This window comes from Dermacentor andersoni, chromosome 5 (assembly GCF_023375885.2).
Source record: "Dermacentor andersoni chromosome 5, qqDerAnde1_hic_scaffold, whole genome shotgun sequence".
Classification (NCBI taxonomy): domain Eukaryota; kingdom Metazoa; phylum Arthropoda; class Arachnida; order Ixodida; family Ixodidae; genus Dermacentor; species Dermacentor andersoni.
In genome coordinates, this window is record NC_092818.1 from 94,778,063 (window position 1) to 94,801,699 (window position 23,637).

At 47.5% G+C, this 23,637-nt stretch overlaps 2 protein-coding genes across 3 annotated transcripts in view; both read right to left on the reverse strand.

Annotated features, from left to right (window-relative positions):
• Nucleotides 1-11,200, reverse strand: part of LOC126530902 (uncharacterized) — a 174,594-nt gene extending 163,394 nt beyond the window's left edge. Inside the window, exon 1 of the mRNA XM_072288232.1 lies at nt 10,819-11,200. The gene's annotated coding sequence lies outside the window, so the exon portion shown is untranslated. The remainder of the gene's footprint in view (nt 1-10,818) is intronic.
• A 10,777-nt stretch (nt 11,201-21,977) lies between these two features.
• LOC126530895 (uncharacterized) overlaps nt 21,978-23,637 on the reverse strand; it is a 42,920-nt gene continuing 41,260 nt past the window's right edge. For both annotated transcript variants that reach the window (XM_055070855.1, XM_055070854.1), the window contains one exon: nt 21,978-23,069. In XM_055070855.1, the coding sequence (XP_054926830.1) occupies nt 23,013-23,069 (57 nt within the window). In that variant the 3' untranslated portion in view covers nt 21,978-23,012. The remainder of the gene's footprint in view (nt 23,070-23,637) is intronic.

The window sequence follows — 23,637 nt, forward strand, 5'->3', positions numbered from 1 at the left end:
ACGACTATTGGCAATCGTCGTCTTCGTCAGTCCTCTCATCATCGTTCGCTACTGTAGTGCCTCGTAGCATGACCCCCGGCGGCGAAGGCGCTATCCCGGCGCTTGGTCCCCTTTCAGCCTCATGCTCTGGGACCTCCTTTTGTATACTTGTGTAAGCATGTATGTCTCCTCCTTATTAAAGAAATAAAATCAACTGAAACTGGTAGGTTTGAGTGATATTGCTTCAGTCGAAGGACGCGAACGGTATCAGAGGAGGATAGCGATGTGGAGGTATCGAGAAGTTTTAACTCGTAAGCCACGTCTGTCGCTTGCCGCAAGACACGGTATGGGTCTGAGTAGGGCGAAATCAGCTTGTCACAAAGTCCAACTCGCCGTGCTGGTATCCAAAGAAGCACGATGTCACCAGGGTTTAAAGTGGGCATCGCGATGACGAGCTTCATATATGCGTCGTTGCTTTTCTTGGGAAATGGTCAAACGCAGGCGTGCAATCTCACATGCCTCGGTAGCTCTAGATATGGCATCTCGCGCATATTGAGATATCGAGAACAGCTGGAAGGATTGTGTCAAACGGTAGTATGGGGTCTCGTCTATAAAAGAGAAAAAATCTAGAGAAACCAGCAGAATCATGGTGGAACGTATCGTAGGCGAATGTGACGGAACAGCAGAGCGGTATCCCAGTAACGGTGGTCGGAAGGGACGTACCTAGCAAGAATTTCTGTGATAGTTCTATTGAGCCGCTCTGTGAGGCCGTTGGTCTGAGGGTGATACGCCGTTGTAAATTTGTGCTTCGTAGCGCAGATGTGCAAGATGTCCTGGACAACCTGTGAGAGATAGTGGCGGCCCCGGTCGGTAAGGAGTTGTCGGAGAGCGCCGTGGTGAAGTATCACAGCGTCGAGAAGGAAGTCAGCGACGTCGGTTGCACAACTGGTAGGGAGAGCCCGCGTGATCGCGTAGCGGGTGGTGTAGTTCATAGCAACTGCTATCCACTTGTTCCCACTAAGCGATAGAGGAAAAGGGCCAAGGAGATCAAGACCAACCCGAAAGACTGGCGCAGATGGTATTTCAATGGGCTGGTAGGGCTGCTGGTTTTTGCGGTGTTGACAAGATTTACAGGAGGCGACGTAACGGCAAACGGAACGGTAAATACGGGGCCAAATGAAACGACGCCGAACACGGCCATATGTCTTTGAGACTCCGAGATGACCAGCGGTTGGGAGATCATGCATATGTTCGAGTACAGACTCACACATATGCTTGAAAACGACCAGTAGCAGTTCAAAGCCGTCAGGGTGCACGTTATAATGGTACAATATGTCACCTTGCAGCACAAACATAGGCGAAGAGTTGGAACTTGTCAGGTCCGTCAGGCTAAAAATGATGTTCCTCAGGTAAGGGTCGCGTCGTTGCTCATGGGCGATGTCACCAAACGCGGTAAGCGCGAGGATGCAAGTTGACTCGCCGGTCTCGGGCTGGTTTAGTGGGTCTACTGGATGACGTGACAAGCAAGCAATCAGTGTCCTCATGAAGTGGGCCTGTATTGTACACCACTGTGTAGTACTTTTGGAGCCGTAGAGCCCACCGACCGAGACGTCCAGTTAGATGTCTTAAAGACGAAAGACAGCATAGTGCGTGGTGATCGGTTATCACCGTGAAAATCCGTCCATAGAGGTAGGGGCAAAAGTTACCTACTGCCCAAGCGAAGGCGAGTCATTCACGTTCGGTGATCGAGTAATTGCGCTCGGCTGGTGACATGGGAGGGCTAGCGTACGCAATGACACGGTCGCAACCGGGCTGTCGTAGGGCCAAAAAAGCGCCGATACCGTGGCCGCTAGCGTCGGTGCGAACCTCCGTTGGAACGAACACGTCAAAGTGGGCAAGAATCGGTGGTGACGTGAGTTGCGTCGTCAGCTCAGTGAATGCACTAACTCGGTCGGGACCCCAGACAAAAGTCGCGTCTTTCTTAAGAAATTCCTTTAGAAGGCGTGCGAAGTCAGCGAAATTGCTCACGAATCTGCGGAAGTAGGAGCAAAGGCCTACAGAGCTTCGAACGTTGGTTGTGAAGGTCACAGGGAAATCCTTGACCACGCGAACTTTATCCGGATCGGGACGAACACCGGAGGGGTTGACGAGGTGTCCGAGCACAGTAAGTTGCCGGCGGCCGAAGTGACATTTCGTCGTATTGAGCTGAACTCTCCCCTTGCGAAACACTGAAAGAACTGTCGAGAGATGCTCGAGGTGGGTGTCAAAATTCAGTGAAAAGACAATGACATCGCCGAGGTAGCACAAGCAGATTGACTACTTTAAGCGGTGATGGAGGGCGTCCCTCATTCGTTCGAACGTGGCAGGAGCATTGCATAGCCCGAATGGCATCACCTTAAACTGGTAGAGTCCATCAGGTGTAATAAACGCAGCATTTTCACGATCCATGTCATCAACTGCAATCCGCCAACACCCGGAACGGAAGCAAATCAAAGACAACTGCTTGGAATCACTGAGGCAGTCAAGGGCGTCATCTATCCGAGGTAAAGGGTACACGTCTTCTTTTTGTTGTTGTTGTTGTTACTCGGTTAAGATTCCGGTAGTCGATACAGAAGCGTCAGCTGTTGTACTTCTTTCTAACGAGCATGACAGGAGATACCCATGGGCTTGAAGAAACTCGGTGATATCACGGACAAGCATTTTGTCAACTTCCTTTTGTATAACTTGGCGCTCAGCGGAGGAGACACGATAGGGACGTCGGTGTGTGGGTTTGGCATCACCGGTGTAAATCCGATCCTTGACAACTGTTGTTTGGCCCAGTGAGCGGTCACTGAGATCAAAAAATGTCCTGGTACGACATGAGCAGGCCCCGAAGCGCCAGGGGCGTAGCCAGGGGGGGGGGGGGGGGGCTTATTATGCTTCAGCCGCCCCCCCCCCCCCCGAAATTTCTTTCGGGCTGTCCATGCACCGCCGACCAAAGCAACCCCCGGCGACGGAAATCATTCTGGATTTTGTCTAGAGCGTCTTTTTCACGCTCTAAAAGCCATTTCAGCGCGAAAATTGCGAGCTAGGGCTGGATTTCGCGGCAACGTCCATGCACCGGGAGTCACATAACGCAAGCAGCCCCATCCGAGCACAAAGTTTCAAGGAAGTTTTGATGGCGAACGGGCTCGCCGCGGCATCTCGCGGAGGCCGCGGAATCTACACTCTATCATGGAATTTACGGAGCGCGTAGATGTCAATTCCGAAACATTATGGGTATAACGTTCTCATAAACTTCTGATGTGAAAGGTGCATTGACATTTCCAAACGTGTGCTTTAGATTTTCAATTGCGGAACTTTGTAAGTTTAATGCTCCCATAAATATTTGACGCCAAAGGTGCATTGACTTTTCCAAAGTCGTATATCGGGCCATACAACGAGACAAGCTAAATCAACACACTATCAGACAAGTTGACAAAGCCCGCAGCGAGGCCCGATGAGACGAAGCGTTGTGGTGGTTCATTCGTGCCGTCATGTCACATAAAAAAAATATTAACATATTTTTTTTTCACCTGCGCCGAAGCATCCGGTGAAGACGCTAATGCCAGCCAAGGTAACTACGTTCCTATTTATTTTTTGTACTTTGACTTTTATTCGCGAGGACACATTGAGCCTCTTCAATTTTTTTGTTCTCGTTCCCCTACCCGCGGGCTGCCAGAGCCAGCCAGAGCACATGCATTTTTCTCGTGTTGCCTCGACCACCGCACGGCGCACTTCGGTGCGCGTTCGGTTTTCTCTGGCCGAGTGCATTTTCACCTGGCAGAGCTTTGGACGCTTTGTAGCTAGCAGACAAGAAAAAGAAACAATGGTCGCTAGCCGCCATCACTGTGGGGACTCGACGGATTGCACCGCGTTCCCTTGAGCGCAACCTCTCCAGAAAGTCTTGTCTCGCCGGTGTAGGATACCGAGCAGGATGCGCATGGTTCTTGGTGGTCCAAGCGTCTCGTGTTTTCTTCGATATTCCTTTAATAGCCACATTAGTTGCCCAAAGTAGCATTCGAGTGTGACCAACGTAATTTGCGTTCTTTTGTTGTTTTCATAATGGTGCCCCCACCCCACGAAAGGAAAAAAAAAAGCGTTGTTGCGGTGCAGCGAATTGTCTCATGGTGAAATTTCTATTTTGTTACTTCTTTTGTGGAAGGTAATGGGTCATGGGACGCTTCAGTTGCCGGGTACTCTAATTATATTGTTGCGCAATTATATGGCCACTCTAGGCGCATTCCTGCCGTCGCCATCGCCCTCGTGCTCCGTATAAAGTCCAAGGGCGATAACATCGTGACCCCGCGCCGCATGCTGTATGTGCCAGTGAAAGCGTGTGGGGGGTGGGGGGAATGGGTGAGCCGACGATGGTGGCTCAGTCTTGCGTGCACAAGGGAGAAAAGCGGGGAGGAAACGCGGCGCCTTCCGTCACGCGCGATACATTGAGGGGAGTGGGTGGAATGGGGGCGGGATCTAGGATTCTGCGAATCTGTAATTGCGCAACATGTTTATTTGCCTTGTTTGACGCATTATATACCGTGACCTTTTCTTAGATACATAGATTTATTGGAGACTTATACGTATGTTTAAATATCTTGTGGCGAGGTATTGTATATACGTGCAGTGAACTGTTTCCAGTGGCACTTTTTTTGCCCCTTATCAAGCTGTATCTTCGCCTTTGTATATTCCATTGTATCTTCGCATTTCTAATGTACGAGGGCGAGTCAAATGAAAGTGAGCCTACCCACCCCGCGCAGTTATGGTTCTGTTCATTATTATGGTTCTGTTCAACGTGACACGCAGGTGTGAGGATAAATGTTCTTTAATGCTCTCATACACTGGGTGGGTTGAACATGGTTGCGTGCCGTAATGGACGCTCCAGAAGTTCAGCAGCGTGGTGCCGTTATGTTTTTGACAGCTGAAGGTGTTTCCCAAAAAGAAATTAGTCGCCGTATGGCTGCCGTGTACATTGAACATTGTATTTCATTGGCCACTGTCTCAGATCCCAGACCAGTCCAAAGCCATCGTGCAAGCACCCGTAACAAAATTGCAAAGGTTGATGATCTGATGAGACAAGAACGGAGGATAAGCATCGATGAACGGGCAGAGCGTGTGAACATCAGTCACGGTTTGGTTCACGCCATAATTCATGAACATGTCGGTTATCGGCTCTTGTGTGCGCAATGGATGCGCAAGATTTTGAACCACCACCAGAATACGGAGAACATCGGCGCTGTCTTTACTCATCTGATCCGGTATCACAATAAGGGTGACGATTTCTTGTCTGCAATTGTGATCGGAGACGAACCATCATGCCACTACTACGAGCCTGAAACACGACGGCAAAGCTTACAATGGAAACATTCCAATTCACCACCCCCAAAGAAAGCAAAGGCCGTCATTTATGCCGGAAAGGTGTCGTTGACTTATTTTTCGATCGTCAGGGGTCATTAGTGATAGAATTTGCTAAATCTTGAGAGATTATCAATCGTTTCCGATATTGTGAAACGCCGGATCGGCTGCGTGTCACAATCAAGAACAAACCACGTGGAAAATTGACGAATGCGGTCATCTTGTTCCACGACAATGCCCGTCCCCACGTCGCTGATGTGGTTAATACAAAACTGGCGAAGTTCAAGCAGGAAACGCTGCAACATCCGCCATACAGCTCAGACCTGTCGCCTTGTGACTTCCACATTTTGGGGCAACCAAAAATACACCTCAGTGGAACCAGATTCATCTCGGACGATGACGTGAAAGTCAGTTGCAGACGTTTTGAAGCAGCAACCCAAGGAGCTTTATCAGGCGGGAATTACGCGACTCGTTAGTCAATGGGACAAATGTCTAAATGCTCATGGAGGCTACTTTTAAATAAAGTACCCCGTTGGTCATATATTCGCATTGCCTCACTTTCATTTGACTCGCCCTCGTATATTCTACAGAACTCCTGCTTTTTATACGTGCTCTCTGCTGCGACTATACTTTCGGTGCAATTACTCACGATACAAGATCGGTGACAGCTGCTCCTGCTTAGTACATTGGAACAAATCACAGCGTCATTGAGATTTTTCACTGGCCGTTGCATATGTACAAGAATGTAAACAAAGATCTTGAATGACAAAGTGTCATTAACATATTTGTCCTCATCTTGTTCATTTCATGGCCTCTACATTTTTCATTTCAGCAGCATGCACGGCTTTCCTGGCTTCGAACTGATGTAGTTCTAAAGTTCGTGTGATATTTTCTGTACTTATTAAATAGACAAAAAACATGTAAGCATTGACATAAGTTATGTTGGGCACAATTTTTGGCACATATGAGTATATTCTTATATGAAAAAATGCATATTTTAGTTGTATTGACAGTGCGTAGCGTTCAAGAATTCGCTTGCAGCATCTTTGGCAATGTCAATGGAGTTATTATTCGTGTATTTGATCTCTTGGCAAATTGTTTAAGAGGAAGCTTTAGCTCGGGTCCAACTCCGACGCGGCCTATTCAGATACATGTAAAACGCAGAAACGCTTTTCTGAGATAACTCCTGAATCGCTTTTAATGAAATGTGTTGCGTTTGAGAGAGTAAGTTAAATTCTAGTGTCTATTGGAAGCGGAATTTCGATTTAGGGCCTGAACCTTGTTCTAAATATTTTGAAAAATTCGAAAGTTCGAAAAAGTAGAAGCACGAAGTTTACAAACTAATAGCTCTGCATCAAGAACAGATATCGTGGTTCTGTAAACGGCATCCATTACACCATTCAAAGCGGACAAATTCGATATGTCAATTTGTATCTTACGTGAACTGGTTATGTTATGTACAAGGGTTCTGCAAAAGCTTTATTTCCATAATACTTAATTTTTTTTTAGACTGGTGTAACATGTTAATTTTGTCCGCTGTAGATGTACTATTATGTGCAATTCACAGAATTGTGATATAAATTTTCATTGCTGATTTACAGAGTTGTAAACTTAATTGTTTCGTTTTCTGAAAATTTTCGATTTTTGCCACTTCGCAATAAAGTATTGACGACCTGAATCGAAAATTCGAAACAAACAGTCACGAGAATTTACGTTTTTCTTTTAAACGCAACAAGCCTCGTCAACTTTGGTGCACTGGTTGCCGAGAAAAACGAATGCTCCTTCTGCAAGTATTTAGATAGAAGCACCCGAGCCGATGTTTCTTCTTAAGGAGGAGGCCGAGCTGCAACGTGAGCCCCCACCCCCGAACGACATTTCTGGCTACGCCACTGCGAAGCGCCTGTACGTGTTCGGCCGGTAGGTCAGTGGCGATCATCTTCGTTATTTTATCTAACATCGTGGGATTCAAATCAATAGCAGCAGGAGGTGCTGCAACAGGCTCAATTAAGACGGAAACATGATAGTCGGAGGCTGGAGCTACGGTTGCAAGAGAGATACCCTGGGGAATCACTTGAAGGCATAGTCCAGAATTCACAATACGGAGACATGCGGCATTGCCCTTTATACCGATGACCGAGTGCGGGAACATGACATTCTGTGAACAGAGGGCGGCAGCGCTGGGCGACACGACGTAATCGCGGTCGTCCACATGGGGATCAGGAGAGACGTCGATGTACGTCACGGCTAGATACGGTAGACGAATGTAATCGGCGGAACACAGCTGACTGGGCGCAGGATCAGAAGGCTCAATGGCATGAGGTACAACAAGCTGGATAAACCCTGCAGAGCAGTCAATAAGAGCCAAATGTGCCGAGAGAAAGTCCTAAGATGATTGCACGTGGGCACTGATCCAAGGCGTAAAACAAAACTGAGGTGTGGCGTCCGCAGCAGTGACACGGGCGGTACACAACTCAGCAACAAACGGAGTCGCCGCACAATCGGCTACGCGGACCACAGCGAGTAGCAAGAACTTTCTTCAGGCGAATACGGATGTTTGAGTTATAAAGATTATGGGTTTTACGCGCCGAAATCACTTTCTGATTATGAGGCACGACGTAGTGGAGAACTCCGGAAATTTCGACCACCTGGGGTTCTTTAACGTGCACCTAAATCTAAGTACAGGGGTGTTTTCGCATTTCGTCCCCATCGAAATGAGGCCGCCGTGGCCGTGATTCGATCCCGCGACCTCGTGCTCAGCCGTCCAACGCCACAGCCACTGAGCAACCACGGCGGGTGAGGTTTGAGTTCATTACCGATATGTGGACGCCGGTGTCAATGAGTGCGATGACATGTTTACCGTCCACGTCTACGTTGATGAGGTTGTATTGTCCAGGTAGTGCGAGCAAAGAAATTTCGGATCGGGTCGTCGTGGCAGGCTCACCTCTAAAAGCTCCGCCCATAAGTTTTTCGATGAGCAGCGGGAGTATGAGGGAGAAGGAGAGTGACGACGCAGAGGTGAGCGGGACAGGTGTCGGGATGGTGAAGGGGAGCGGTTTGATCGTGCTGGCCATGATGGCGGAGCGCTGTCGTCGTCATTGTGTACCGGCACTCGGGCACTACCACCTGGACGTCGGAGGTTTCGATAGCTAGGTCAAGGCTGCGAGTTCCAAGCACTGCGACAATGGCGGGAAATGTGTCCGACGCGTCTACAACAGAAGCAGGTGGACCTGTCATCGGAAGCGCTCCATGCTGCGGAATTCTGATAGTGAGGATGAGCAGTTTGGCTTCTCTATAACTCAGGCCGACTCAGGCTCTCGGCCCATAAAGCGGTGAAGGCGCTTTTGTGTTTCTTAAGGACGACGGGTTTGTGCGACCATCTGTGACTATTAACGCGATTTCTGTAAGACCACACGCGTCAGCGAACTCGCCGCAATTTCCTTCTTTCCTTCCCTCCTCTCCCTCCCTGTATTCTTTGTTTTCCCCTTTCCCATTCCCCCGGTGTAGGGTAGCCAACCAGACGCTATTCTGGTTAACCTCCCTGCCTTCTACTTTTCTATTTCCTCCTCCTCCTCCTATAACTCAGGCGCGGCGGGTGGGCGGTAGTCAGGTCTGTTGATTGGGCAAAGCGCCTGTAATCCTGCGCTGGCTAGTTCTTGACGCGCAACGTTTTGGATAAGGGAAATGGTTGCGTGGGATTTGTCGGGGTTACGCGCCTGAAGGGAAACTGCGGATAATGTCTCGCAATCTCGCAGTGGAGAACGCGCACAGTATTGTCGGATGTAGCAGGAACGGGTGGAGCTGGTGGGAGAAGCAGGTCCTCACAGGTAGACGGCGCAGCCATGTTCGGAAGACGTGTGAAGTTCGGAGTAATGCGGCGACTTTTTGCTTCTTCAAAGCGTGGGCATTAATTGATGACCTCTTGCACTGTGTCATCATCATCACCATCAGCCTGGTTTGCAGGGACAACATGGCCACAATTAGTACATGACCGGGGTACTTGGAGAAGTATGGGAGAGGCACTGTGTATGAGTTCTTAAATCCAGAAGTGTAAACACGTCATCCGCGATACCTTTGAAGATATGCAGAACCTTTTCCGCTTACGGCATCGTGTCATCCGCTTTGCGACAGAGCGCGAGCACGTCCTGGATTTACGTCACATAGGACTCGATGCAAGTTTGAGCTCGGCATGCAAGTTCTTCCTGCGCAGGGCGACGGCGTCCGATGAGCTTGCCGAACAGATCGATGAGCTTTTGCTTACATACCTTCCAGCTCCTAAGTTCCTGTCCGGGGTTCAGAGACCACACTTGTACCAAGCCCGCCAGGTAAAATGATGTTCGCTAGCATCAGAGTCGGGTCCCAGTTGCTGCTAGCGCTCGCCCGTTCGTACAGTTGAAGCCAATCTTTGACGCCGGAAACGGAACTGCATAGTTTGTTTTTCGGTGTTCTTTAACTCTTTTACCAGGCCACCAGTTAAAGAACGCCGGAAAACAAGCTGTGCAATCACAGCCGTCGCAATCTAGGCTTGCTCTAATTCCTTATGTACACCGCGTTTCCCATAACATAATAACAATTGCGGCTAAGACAGGAGCGAGGGTTATGAGCAATTCCCCTAATAAACTGAGCGGGTTGTGCAAAATAGCCAACAGGGTGGATACTGTCGCGCGATAAAGTTGCAATAAGAATCATGTTCGCGGCTTCGTTGACTGTGCAACGCAGGTTGTCTATGAAATCCCACTCGATTGTAAACGTTGCTACATCGGACATGCGTGTAGGTACATTAATGATCGCCTGCGCGAGCATGCCGCTTCACTAAAAGGAAACCCGTACAGTCATCTGCCCACTGAAACACGTGTGGTTGCACCCCGAAGTTTAAGAAATGCGAAAACATTGGAAGATATAGGGAAAAGCGCGCGTGGGAAATATTTGAGGCATTTTGCATATTCACAAGTTATCAGGCATGCATCAGTTCTGCGTTCCTCCTGCTATCAACAAAAGAACTGGATTATCACCGTGGCTAACGCATATCCTTGTTTTTCTGTATTTTGTGTCACCATCAGTGATGTCTTTATAAGCTGCTTCTGCAAATAGAGCATTTCATTGCTAGTCAGAACTCTGTCCAGTGCTCTTTACTCACTCGTCCTGTGTCGCGCTGTTTCTGTTTTACTCCAAAGATGAACTAACCAGTCCCTTTGAACAGACTGATAAATTGCATGTTTTCTACTCTTGAATACAAAATTAAGAGCAACTGCTAACATATACCAAAGCGAAATTTCTATCTGCGCTTCAGTTAGCATCAATCGGCAAAGTAGCTTCAGTTTCTTACAACACCGCAGAAAAAAGGCGCCGTGCCAGCCCCCCCCCCCCCCCCCCCCCAAAAAAAAAAAAAAAAAGATATCCAATGGAGAACAATCGCGGAAGATCTATCGTTTCCTTTCTTCATAACGACCGCAGAAAAAGTGTGCTTACCTTTCGTCCGCTGGGAAAGTGAAAAATTTAGCCTTTGTCTTGCTCCCCGAGTTGCCACATCACGCAGCCGCGCAGCAAGCCTTGTATCCTTTGCTCAGTTTTTCCGACATTGCCGGAACATTCGCAGGAACATGAAGATTCAAACTGCGGAGCATACGAAAAAAAGAACGTGCACGTGCATTGAAAGTGACAGGAGCAGACGAAGAGAGTGGCAGCCGAAGCGATAAGAGCGAAAGCGCCGCCCCTTGGCGCAAGAAATGAAGCAACCATATAAAGATACAAGATGCCGAAGAAGAAAATAGCTAAAAGCGCATTTTATTTCTATACATAATTGCATCACTTCACTTTATTGTTGTTTAGGTTGAAAGGATAGATCCACAAATGCCAAAGTTATTGAATTTTACTTTGGATACCAGTGTCGTGGCGGCGCTTTATTGCCAATACCGAAACTATAGCCCCCCTGTCCACCCAGTGGTGCAACTACACAGCTTCGCTGTTCGACCATCTTCACGAACTGGAAGGGGCGTTGGTTTTATTTTTAACAAAACACTGTTTTGTGCGTTGAAATACTACAGTAACTCACGCGCTAGTGTATTTCGTCGCACACTTTGGGGTTGAATATCTAAACACTGGGGTCGTTTACAGCATTCGTTCCAAGTCGATACGCCTTGCAAACTCACCGGCTACCACTCGTAAACTGCAGTATGTGTCGCATAAGAATTTAGCTAAAAACCTAATGAGCAAAAGTTTGCTAATCAGTCGATTGTGCAGTTCCATTTCTTCTGGAAGTAACGTATGCCCCTTTGAGTAACCCAGCTGAAGGACGTGAATTCTGATGTCTTTCACAGGCAAATTTAAAAAATTCTGCACAATATTATAAAGCACAAAAGATAACTAGTTATTATCCTTACTACGAGCGGTAATCTTTAAGAAATCACTTAACACTGGTGTAATTATTCACTGGAAGGGTGCTCATGTGGTGCCTATATAGTCAAAACATAAGACAAGAATTCAATGACCTAAGTACTGGCACATACCTCTAACAGCTTTTTGCAAAGCTCTATAGAACAGATATTCACAAATTATGTGTTATTTAGTGGACAATACCATTGTTGTTATAAATCACCATGGCTTGCAACGTGGACGCTCTGTTGAAATACAGCGTTTTGAGTTAATCACTGACTTCCACAATAACTTACACAAATGTCAATACGTGGCTGGCACTTTCAATGATTTGGCAAAGGAATTTGATCGTCTGGCTCACAAGGATCGGTATTCACAAATTGAAGTCAATTAGCATTCATGAAAATGTTTTCCTAGGTTCAAACATATTTATTCTGTAGACCAGAGTCTGTAGTAATCAACTATTTTCATTCTTAATTTCAAATTGTTAAGTCAGGGTTCCCTCAAAGATCTCTATTAGAACGTAGGTTATTTCTTATTTTTCATAAATGATGCGCACGTTGGCATAGCTCGTCGCTCTTAGCGTAACGCCAACAAAAGTACGAAAACTGCTTTATGCTTTCATTGCACGTTCGAATTACGAATAAGCAACAACCGTCTGGAGTCTTCAAAAGTCTTAAATTTTAATAGACTAGGGTCGTTACAGTATAAAGACTAATTTCATCACAGAAGTTTATTCGTCATATTCAAACATCTGTATTCAAAGACCGGTCTGGCATTAATACGTTAGAGAAACGAAGACAGATTTTTCGCGTAACATTCGTTCATAAGTCTTATCGTAACCTCACAAACTATTCTCCAACTTTATTTAAACCTGCCAATCGCATATTTCCCCGTTTTTATCATATCATAAACTTGTTTTTGTAATAATGCTTTGTTTGACTTTGGTATTTGCTGTCGTGACAGAAGTGTCGTCGCATGCCACTGCTCACCTGCTGTACGGGGGGTGGGAACTTAGTCAAGCGTCAATCGCTTTTATTCCCATCCCTTCCATCAATGTAATGGTGATGGAAATAACTCGTTATTATTATTATTATTATTATTATTATTATTATTATTATTATTATTATTATTATTATTATTATTATTAATACATGGTCGAATTTCCACTTTCGGGCACCGACTCCCTGCGCTCTCTTCCTGTGTTCCTCCGTTGGTAGGGAAGCATGTCAATGCTACCTTTCACTTCCTACCTCCTCCAGTAATGGACCGATTTCAAAAAATAATATCCGTGTGGCAAAACGTTCCCTAGATAACGTATCACTACTTCCAGCCAATATTTCTAATAGGATCTGGTGAGGGGCCCTTTAAGTATTTCTACCCATATATATAGCGCTTACATTTGCTTGTAATGTACGCGTATTTCTTTGTTTTCTCACACTTGCTTTCATTTTTTTGACCCGTTGTTTACATAATTCTGTTAGCTGTTTCCCATTTATTGTATCCCGCTTCCCCTGTTCGATGTACTCCCCCAACAGGCCTTTACGGCAAATAAAGAATAAACTGAAATCTTGTAGTTCGTATATACACGTAGAAAGAACTCATCCTCCCGCCTGGGTTGCCACGACGTGAACAGACCATGCTCTACCGTCTGTGGCTAGGCGTCGTCTTTACGAACTCATATGCTTTCCTCATTGGAATGGCCAACAGCCCCACGTGCTACACATGTAACATCGACGAGACGCTCGCACATATTATCTGTGTCTGCCCGCGATACAGTGCTCAGAGACAAGTGATGTGCAGAGTACTGGACCAGTTGGACAATCGTCCCCTTTCAGAACTGAAAGCTTTAGGCCAATGCTCCGAAAGAACATCCGCGTTGAAGGCCTTACTCGCGCTATTAAGGTTCATGCGGTCTACGGGGCTTCACGACAGACTCTAAGAATGCCGCCCCCTACCGCTCTGTAGTGTACGCACTTTGTTCGTGCTTGTCTCCCTTTATTTATATCTCCCCCTTCCACTCTGTTTCTCTTTTTATCCCCCTTAACTCTTCCCCCTGCGCAGGGTAGCCAACCGGAACTACCTCTGGTTAACCTCCCTGCCTTTCCCTGCATTATTTCTCTCTCTCTCTCTCATCCCACGACGACTGTCGAAGGTAATGCGATTAGCATTCGAGCAATGTAGCGATATACCGTATTTCTGAAGTCCCATTTATTTACCATCTGTAGTGGTGATTGTGAAACTTCCGTTGCTTACGCTTTATGCGACATACACCAGTATTATCCCACTTTGCTATGGCACTCACTTTACAAAGAAACCCATTGGCATGGTGGCATGACGACGCCTGTACGAGGCCGACGCAGTGACGACAATGGAATGACGAAGGAATGACGTCGCTGGAACGAAAAAGGCGTTATGACGACGACGGCATGACAATGCGATCACGATTCTTAAACGGTGACGGTCGCTTAATGACGATAACATAAGGACAATGCGATGACCAAAACGCCTAATCACGATTGATTGAAGAAAACGGAATCACGTCAACGAACCATTGAATACACTATGACGACTACGGCATGGCGAGGGTCCGATGACAAAGTTTGAATAACGCTGATGGATCGACCGCTATTGCATGACAAAGAATGCATGACGATGGTGAAATGGCAATGGTGGCATGACGAGAGTCGGATGACCAAACTAGAATGACGACAATGGAACGACCGCTACTGTATGACAACGAACGCATGACGATGGCATGACGAGAGTCGGATGACGAAGATAGAATGTCGACAATGGAACGACCGCTATTGTATGACAAAGAATACATGACGATGGCGACGGTGGCATGACGAGAGTCAGATGACGAAGCTAGAATGATGACAGTGGAACGACCGCTACTGTATGACAATGAATGCATGACGATGGTGAAATGACAATGGCATGACGAGAGACGGATGACAAAGTTATAATGACGACGATGGAACGACCACGATGGTATCACGACCCCGAGTACATACCTAGTAGCACAAGCTATTAGGGAATTTCGGTCACTAGGTCAGCGTAGGAGGCGTGGTGACAATGGGTGACAACGGCATGACGAGAGTCAGATCACGAAACTAGAATGATGGCGATGGAACGACCATGACGGCCCCATAACCACGAGTAACACCTACGGGTAACAGCATTCCTAGCAAAGTGTCAAGCGAGCGGTTTAGCGCTGTACCAGAAACACGGCCGCTCGTCGACGCGGATGCATCCACTGCTAGTCACACAATATGTCGCGAAAGTTTTGTATCTCCGAAAGCCAACGACCGAGAATACCTCCCCAATGGATGCCGACATAAATGAAAAAGCGGGTGTTCGGCATATCGTAATGGACACATTGTATTAGCAATTCATGGCGTAACAGTAGCACTTACCTGCTTTTCTCGAAGACGAGGGCTACGCGTAGCCGTTGTCATGACGTAAAAATAATATAACTTGAGGCATGTTCCACGTGCTCGCAAAGCAAAAACGATCGCAGCAAGAAACAGACGGCTGGGCGGGCAGACAGTCTAACCAGTCTAACGCCTCTTCACCGTGGAAGCGAGATGCGGCTGCTGTGTCGCTCCTAAACTTGAAGTCGGGCGTTGCGCGTGTAACGCCAGGCCTTGTTCGGTGTGTCTGCGATGACGACGCGATTAGAGGTACGCATTAGTTGCGCAGGCTAGGCTTGCGTAGATGCGGGGACTGACGCTTTGAGCAGGGATGAGGGAAAAAATGTCCGTCAATCGGTGAGGGAAGGTCATGTGCGACGAACCGATATAACATGCTATTGCTTATCTCTTGTGGCTCGTGTGAACGCTAGCCGGTCGGCTACACGCTGTCTGAGCCCGCCGCACCTGCAGCAGTGTGAACAATAAATTGGCCGGTATAGTTTAACCATTTCATTCTCTCAATTCATTTTATTATTATTATCCACTTCTTACGCCAGGCCGGCAGGCACAGTGTTGTTTGGGCCACTGGCGAAGCGCGAACGGAATTAACATTGGAAAAATGTATTAACACTGCCTATACCTTCTTGACTTTTTGCGGGTACTGCGTGCGAAGGTGTTTTCTGTGAAAGCCACCCTTGTATGGGTTATTTGATGGACGGACGGAAGATTGGTTACGTGGGTACTTGGGCGCATGGTAGATACATGGATGGACGGATGGATGGATCGATGTATAGATGGACGTACGGACGGGCAGACGGGTGGTGAAGTGGGTGGATGGAGGAATGGATGACTGCACCTTGCGAGCGCACCCTTTGAAACATACTGGAAAGTTTAGTTTGTCCACAGTGTGGATTCTGAGCTCTTAACCCATTATTATCCATGCGTTATGCTGTCAATCCATCGAATCATCAATCACTTTATTGCCCTACAAAAAATTTCCCTTCCACTTTGTTTTTGCCCTACCCCTACTCCACCAGTACAATGACAGTCTGTTCCAGTTCTGCACCGCAGATTCCTCCAGCTGTCTTTAAAACACAAGATATCGACCAGGCGAACGTCTTCCTCGTTCACCTGTGGGTGTCCACTGCCACGTGATAGGAAATCATGCTCTGTGTTTTCTGAGCTGGGCGCTGCTTCCATATGTTATGTATGAACACTCGTCATGGGCAAATTTCCTCTCTACCTTCTATGAGACACTCACAAGAGTTCCAAAAAGGCACATTGCCCATGACAGTTTCTCTCGGTAGACCGCTTCACTGATTGCTACGATGGCGAAAGTCAAGGAACGGTGCGACAAGGTCGACATCGTAAGTGGCTACACACGAGATGCGACAGAAGAACAGGAACAGTTATTACTGCGATAGCAATTATATGGGCAGCCCAGGCGAATTTCTGCCATCGCCGTCGCCGTCGCCGTGAGGTTCGGTATGAGTGAAAGCGTATGAGGGTGATCCCGCGAACGCGGTTCAATCTCGCATGCGCGAGCGATGAACGCAGCCCCGATGCGGGCCCTCTCCTGTCGCGCGTGAGGCAGGGCAGTCAGGCGAGGGAGGAGGGGCGTTCTTCTCCGGCGGCTGCAAGGGTGCCTCGATGTCTTCCTCGCCCGCCGCTCCGTACAGAGTGAAGAAACGAGACGTTCATTTGAGGGATAGCCAGCCGTTTGTGCGCAGGCGCGAGTAAGACTGGGCGCGAGAGAAAAAATCTGGGGGCGTTTGCTTTTTGAATATATGATTCTGCCTAGGCACAACGAAAGAGGCTTTTCAGCGCGTGTTGTATGCGTTTGTCCCTTAGACATGCCGGCATTGCGCAGTGGAGTCGAGTTTGTTTACGCTCCGACGCTGGCTGCCCGTGCGGCGAGGCAGTGGGCAGGGACGCCCCATTTGGTGATCGCTGTCCGAAAGTTCGTCGGACAGACTTTCTCGCGCTTGTAGAAGCGTGGCCTGCTGTTTTAGGGCAATATTTTCGCTCTTGGCAGGCTTCTCGTATGTCCTGCCCGCGAATTTTCAGGAGCATTCTTGAGTGGTCCCCTTTGAGTGAAATAAATGCACAGCGCATTAGCAACCACAGTTGAACGCCATTACCTGATGTCCCGCCGTGAGGATTATTGGCTTTGCGTGTCGCTCATGTTAGGTTAAGTTACCTTAGGTTTAGGTTAGGCTTAGGTTGTTATGTTAGCGTAAAAAGTGTTAGGGTGGCGCGGCGTATTCTCAAAGCTTTACGCCATGACGATTAGTGTCTTTTCGTCTCAGCCACGTTTTCTTAGGTTAACGTTAGGTTAGGTTAGGTTAGGTTAGCGTAAGAGGCGTTAGGGTAGCGCGCCATACTCTCATAGCGGTTGCAGGGGCGTCGAGCGTCACCGGCGTCCTTTCAGCCACTTACGTTCAAACGCGGTTGCTAAGGCCCTCTGACGCCTAGATTTTCAATGTATGCGGCCCGACCTCTACTGCGGTCCCTACGGCTCCCACGGAAACATGGGTGATGTTATTTGCAAGGTACATCGCCGTAAGGCGCGAGAAAGCTATGGTCCGGCCCGACTGACTTAGCACGAGCACTGCAGGTGCGAGACAGTTTGTCCGACACAGCGGTCGCCGAATGGGGCGTCAGTGCCCGCTGATTCACCTATTTCACCGCGCCGGCAACCAGCGTCCGAGCGTAAACAAACTGGACCGCACTCCGCAATGCCAGCACGCCTAGGGACAAACGCCTACAACACGCGCAAAGAAACCTCCTCCGTAGTGCCTAGGCAGAGTCATACATCCAAGCAGCAAATTTTAAAGCCCCCAGATTTTCGCTCTCGCGCCCGCTCCTAATTGCGCCTGCGCACAAACATCGGGTGGTCCCCCAATTGAACGTCTCGTAGTAGACACAACCGCGGCGTCTACTACGGCGTTGGCCACGCGAATCGCGGATGCCGTAGTAGACGCCTTTGGCGGACGCCGTAGGGACGCGTTGCCGGCACTCATGTGCCTTGAAAGCGATGTGCGACGTGGCCGAAGGGCGCGCCTGCACGGACCTAATCTTCAAAGCCATCTGCGATGTTTACAGATTGCACGCAGTACCGGTAGCTTCGTACGCGCGGTGCTTTCGATGTTTCGCTCGCGTTGAAGCGAGAGATGCATGAAGGTCAATTCGGTTACTGCTGCCGCGATTCCTCACTCCAGAATTTTGACAGCGAGTTTTCACGCTCATCGAGCGCGATATGTTCATGCTTACCTGTGTGCGCGTGACACCGTGCTGCTTAATTTAGTTAAAACACGTTGAGGGGCTAGTTGGTTTGAAGCCATGATAGAATGGAGTAAGCGCGACTGAACAAGGACGTAGAAAGAAGCAGACACACAAGTCTTTGTGTGTCTGCTTCTTTCGCTGTCTCTGTGTCTTTTTCTTTATAGGTCCTTGTTGAGTCACGCTTACATATTCTATCGTTGTTAATTTAGTTACCAAGCTAATGTTTACAAGTTTATACGGCCGATAAACCTACTATCCTTACTTCGCACAGCTATCTACTGATTTGCTATCGGAATCGGTGCTTCGCCTTTCGGGCGGAACTGCGAATTTTTCCTTCACAGGACTACCTCACTAATAGCAAAAATGGAACAGGGACACGTATAATATGTCCATGTATTACTTACCCCGTGAGTCATCCGTATATACCTGCCAGCGTATACAACGTGGACCAAGTCTGGCACCTATACGTATGCCTCTGTAGCTTAGCGACTAAAACAAGAAAAATCTTGGAGTTTTACGTGCCAAAATGACGCTCTTATTATGAGGAACGCCGTATAGTGGGGGACTCCGGATTAATTTTCGCCACCTGGGGTTCGTCAACGTACACCTAAGTCTAAGTACACTGCTGTTCTTGCATTTAAACGCCATCGAAATGCGGCCGCCATGGCCGGGATTTGACCCCGCAACCTTGTGCTTCGCAGCGCAACACCAAAGCCACCACGGCGGGTCTTAGCGACTGCGTGCTTACTCCATGCCCACTCCGTGCTGATTTCCTACTCACTCCGCATTCTTGGGTAAGTGAAGTCCGGGTGTATACGCCCGGACTTCACGTATCTTTTAAATAATGCCTAGAAAGAAACGTCTCATTTCTAGCTGTCTTCCTGCATTTTTTCTTTAAGGCGCGAGGTTACTTTCCTCTTACCATACTCAAATACATCTTACAGCCTTTCGGGCTTATCCTGTTTCCACACAATAATCGCCGACTATATTGCGTGAATTTTTCTTCTAGCCACTCTGTGCTCTCTACATTCCTGTTAGAAACGCCCTATCGCGTTGATAAGCTCATGCCGTTCCTGACGTTAAAACACTAGGAGCGCAGAGTTAAAGAACATAAATGTACGCAAGATAGATAACAATCAATTTGGAGACCCAGAAAGGCCCACACGGTGCAGCCCTTGTTTTCTCATTCTCTTCAGAGTATAGGCAGATTACCGTAGGTAGGTGAGTATAGTGCGGGAGCGCTCGATTCGCTCGAATTCGATGACGTTCCTTTTTCCCGCACGCTTCCCGCATCTCTTGACGTTTGGCGTTCCCGCGTGATGCCCACGCGATGGCGGGATTCGTTACACAGCTGCGAAAAGAGATAAGCGCTAATGCAGCGACGCGAGGGCCACCTGACGGCGGGACGATAGGTAAGCTCCTTCAATAAATAATTACACCTCCAACGGCGGCATGTGAACCGGTGTCCCCCCATCGCAAAAGCCTGAAACTCGGAACTATACCCCGTGCGCCTGTGGCCCGATCCATTAGGCTGCAAACGGGCGCTTAGGTTGAGTGAATAGCTAAGTTACAATTCACATTCCCTCGTTAAAGCTAGCACTGTGAGATCACTGACGCGCGCGTCACGTTGCAGCAATAATTTGCTCGCGAAAGCGAGAGCGCGGCAGCTTTTTTTTTTTCTTTTTTTTTCATCCTTCCCTCGTTGCAATAACGGCTTTCACGCTCTACGAGACTCCGCACCACCACCCGGAATGGCCCAACTTGCCCACTCGTCTGTGTACTTCATGATTCGTCACGGTCGCAACGGAATGGGTTGTAACGGTTCTGACCATCGACCCTCCACTAAAATTGTTGGATGGCGCATTGCCGTTACCCGAAAGCGGGGGCTTGTGAATGCACCGGATGTTCCGCCGCTTGTCCCGGAAGCTTCTGAATGCGCGTAAATGAACTATTTTCGGGCTGCAGCTAAATTTCTGATCGATATATATAATGTTTTGCCAGTGATACGGAGCTAAAGAGCTTTGCATTTTCGGGCTCCTTCAGAATTAGAGCGCATGAAATGTATAATAAGCACTAAGTTTTACAACGCCAAAGCAAAGAAAAAAACAGGACGTAACTGTTTACACTTAATTTCTATTACGCCGAATGCAGCTAAATTTAAGCGTACAAGGAGTTGCACTCAAAAGAGCTATCACGTTGCAGTTAGTGGCACTGCCAATGCGCGTTGTAAAAGATGCAGTGTGCAATGCGCTTTCATCCATAAGGGGCCCGACGAGAACAATCTGCAATAAAGTAAGCAACATGGAGAACAGCAAGACTTAGAGCTCTATATTATGATGTCTGATAAAAATATCTCAATTTATGACTGCCTGCAGCCTTGATCAAGATAGAATTGGATATTTAAGTAGTTGAATTAGTGATATGCAATAATGGGTAAATTGGAACTCGAGCGCTAAATTTCCTTAGAGCTCAGTACGAGCCCCTTCAATGCCCGATAATAATTACTGTTCCATTTCTGATGATCACGAGGTGCGTGAAAGTCAAGCCAAAGAAGAATGCTCGACCTGTGCATGACACCGTAAAAAGACTATCCAACAGAACAGCTCATTTATTTACGCACTAGCGCCATCTGAAGTCGATACGCAGGAATATTTCACTGACGACTGAAAAAGATGAGTCTAGTCAACTGCTTGCGAATTGTTGACCCAGTGATTTTGGCAGTCACTGTCTCGGTAGTGTACTGCATTGTAATCTCGATTCACGATGCGGATTACGCTCTTCGCGAGACGTACGAAGTGGGTTGACTCAGCGACTGACTCACACATGCAGCTCTGGGTATCCGCTTTTGCAGGTATGCGCTTTTGGAGGTGTCCAGAAAGCTCCGCCGTAACAAAAACCACCATGGAATCAGCGACATCGCCCTTGTTTCGATTTCGGGCTAATGTCTTCCCTGAAGACCTTTCTGGTCGGCTTGCGCAATTTGCTGCGTAACAGGCAGCCCTTGTCTCGAAAAAAGAAAGGAACGCTGGCCCACCGGCAAAGATCGCGCGGCCGCTGGGCGCTCGTTTCTGGAACAAGGTCGGCGACTTCAGGCGGCTTCACGCCTACGCTCTCGAAGCGTGATCCAGTTCCCTCTAGTGGATATCAGCGGTTGTAACGCTCATTTGCCGAGGCATAATAAAGCAATCGCCATTGCCGTCACCATCATGTACTAACGTCGTGACCACAATCGTCGTCCCCGTTGTTGTCCTCGTGCCATCGTCTTGCCGTTGTTATCTCACACGCACTCACGTCACAAACACATCTTCTTTTTCAAACTTGACCATACATGCTGCCCCATCTGCTAACACTTCACGCAGTCTCGGACAATGCTAGTTAAACAGCTACCTGCAAAAAAACGCTTCGCGTATCATTGATTCTATAGTGCGTGAGGTATGCATTTTTTTTTTCTCTCTAACCATCCCGTGAAAGGAGTAGGAGACATAACTGCAGCATAATTGCAAATATCTATTTGCTCTCGCTTCAAGAAATAGACAACGCAAAAGGGGAAAGTTTTCGTTTCAAAAAAATATCTTTATTCACTTCTTTTCACTGTTAGCAATAGTTCTGCTATAAAAACAAGAAATGAGGGCTGCGAAATATGCCACAAAAAGAATATGAGCAGTTGGCATGTGTTACCTGACCTCCCCAGGGAAAAATAACAATTCAGCAGCACCTTGAACACCTGAACAGAGAGAGCATTAGATCAGTACTATTTACAAAGCAGGCTCTCTTTGCCAGGTGTGCAAGAGCCACGAATTATTTCTGCGCCGTAACATGTGGCCTTAGTATTAGTTACGTCATCATCCTGGAAGCATTAGTGTGGAGCCAGTCATACTTCGACTAAGCAGCTAGCACAAACAACAAATGCTGCAAAAACTTGATTTTCTCACTTTGTATAAAAAACAAAAGTTCAATATCGATAGAAGCAACATAATATCAGCTGCCAATTGAAGCAAAAATAAAATACCTAGGCTTCTTATAATTACATATGCACATTCCGGTTAAAATTATGATACAATGGAACAAAGCAATGATAGTTTCTATTATGTACAAGCGCTTGCTGACAAAACAACGGCGCACGCGTGAGCGAATCTTATGGCAAGCCTAAGTTTTCGTCGAACAAAGGAAACTTTGTCAGAAGGGCGAGCATACAGCAGCGCTCAGCTTTGAGGCGACAAATAAACGAAGCAGAGAAAGATATAAACTAGATCCATCAGGTAAGTAAGTCTCAACAGATATCGCATCACTGGCATCCAAAGCCACTATTGTGTCTTTTGTAGCCCAACCATTCACACCACTAAAGAACATGGCGCGGAAACATCAAAGGGATAGACAGTTGCAAGGAAGACACGAACGAGAGGGGACGTGTTCAACAAAGGCACAGTCTAAATCTGCGCGAAGTACGCGAGCAACATGATCCTCTCAAAATTGCAAAGTTGGTAATTCTGTATCATTGGTCGTTAATCTATCTGATTAGGATTAATGCGCCATTCATCGTAATCTGGTGTAACCGCAGAACGCCCACACGTCGTGGGTCAGAAGCGTCTAAAAAGGCCGTGCGACAACATCCGAGTCTCCCGTCGACGAGCCCGACTTGGAAGTCTGCAACAAAAGAGGAAAGAATAACGGAAACTCTTGTAAATTAAACAAAAATACAAAGATTATGATTCAATGAATACACGTGCAGATGTGTTCAGATGCGATCAACAGTGACTCGGGCTTCATTTATATGAACTCGACAAAGACAGGTCGAGTCGGCTTGTCAGACCGAAATCCTGTGATCGGATTCATGTAAACGCTAGTGTGTCGGGCAGAAAGATCGTCGAGGCAAGTTCTATCATACCGCCTGCAAGGAGTGAGTCGACAAGTTGAACCCGCTTGGTAAGATGGAAGTACACGCGGTCGGATCGGGTTGTGTCAGCTAGATTTTTGACTCGATGCCCGACGCGTCGAGTTCATGTAAGCAAATAAATTAAGACCTAAGCTAAGGTCCATGCAAATAAGCAGTGCTGTCTCTAAGGGCCCCAAAGAGTCTAATTAATATGGTAATAATAAGTTAGACAGTCAAAGTAGCGCTAGAAGATATCCAATGCTAACTGTATGTGCTGAAAAAAAAAAAAGACTAGCGATACTAGGTACACAGAGATACAGATGAGATATTATTTTATGT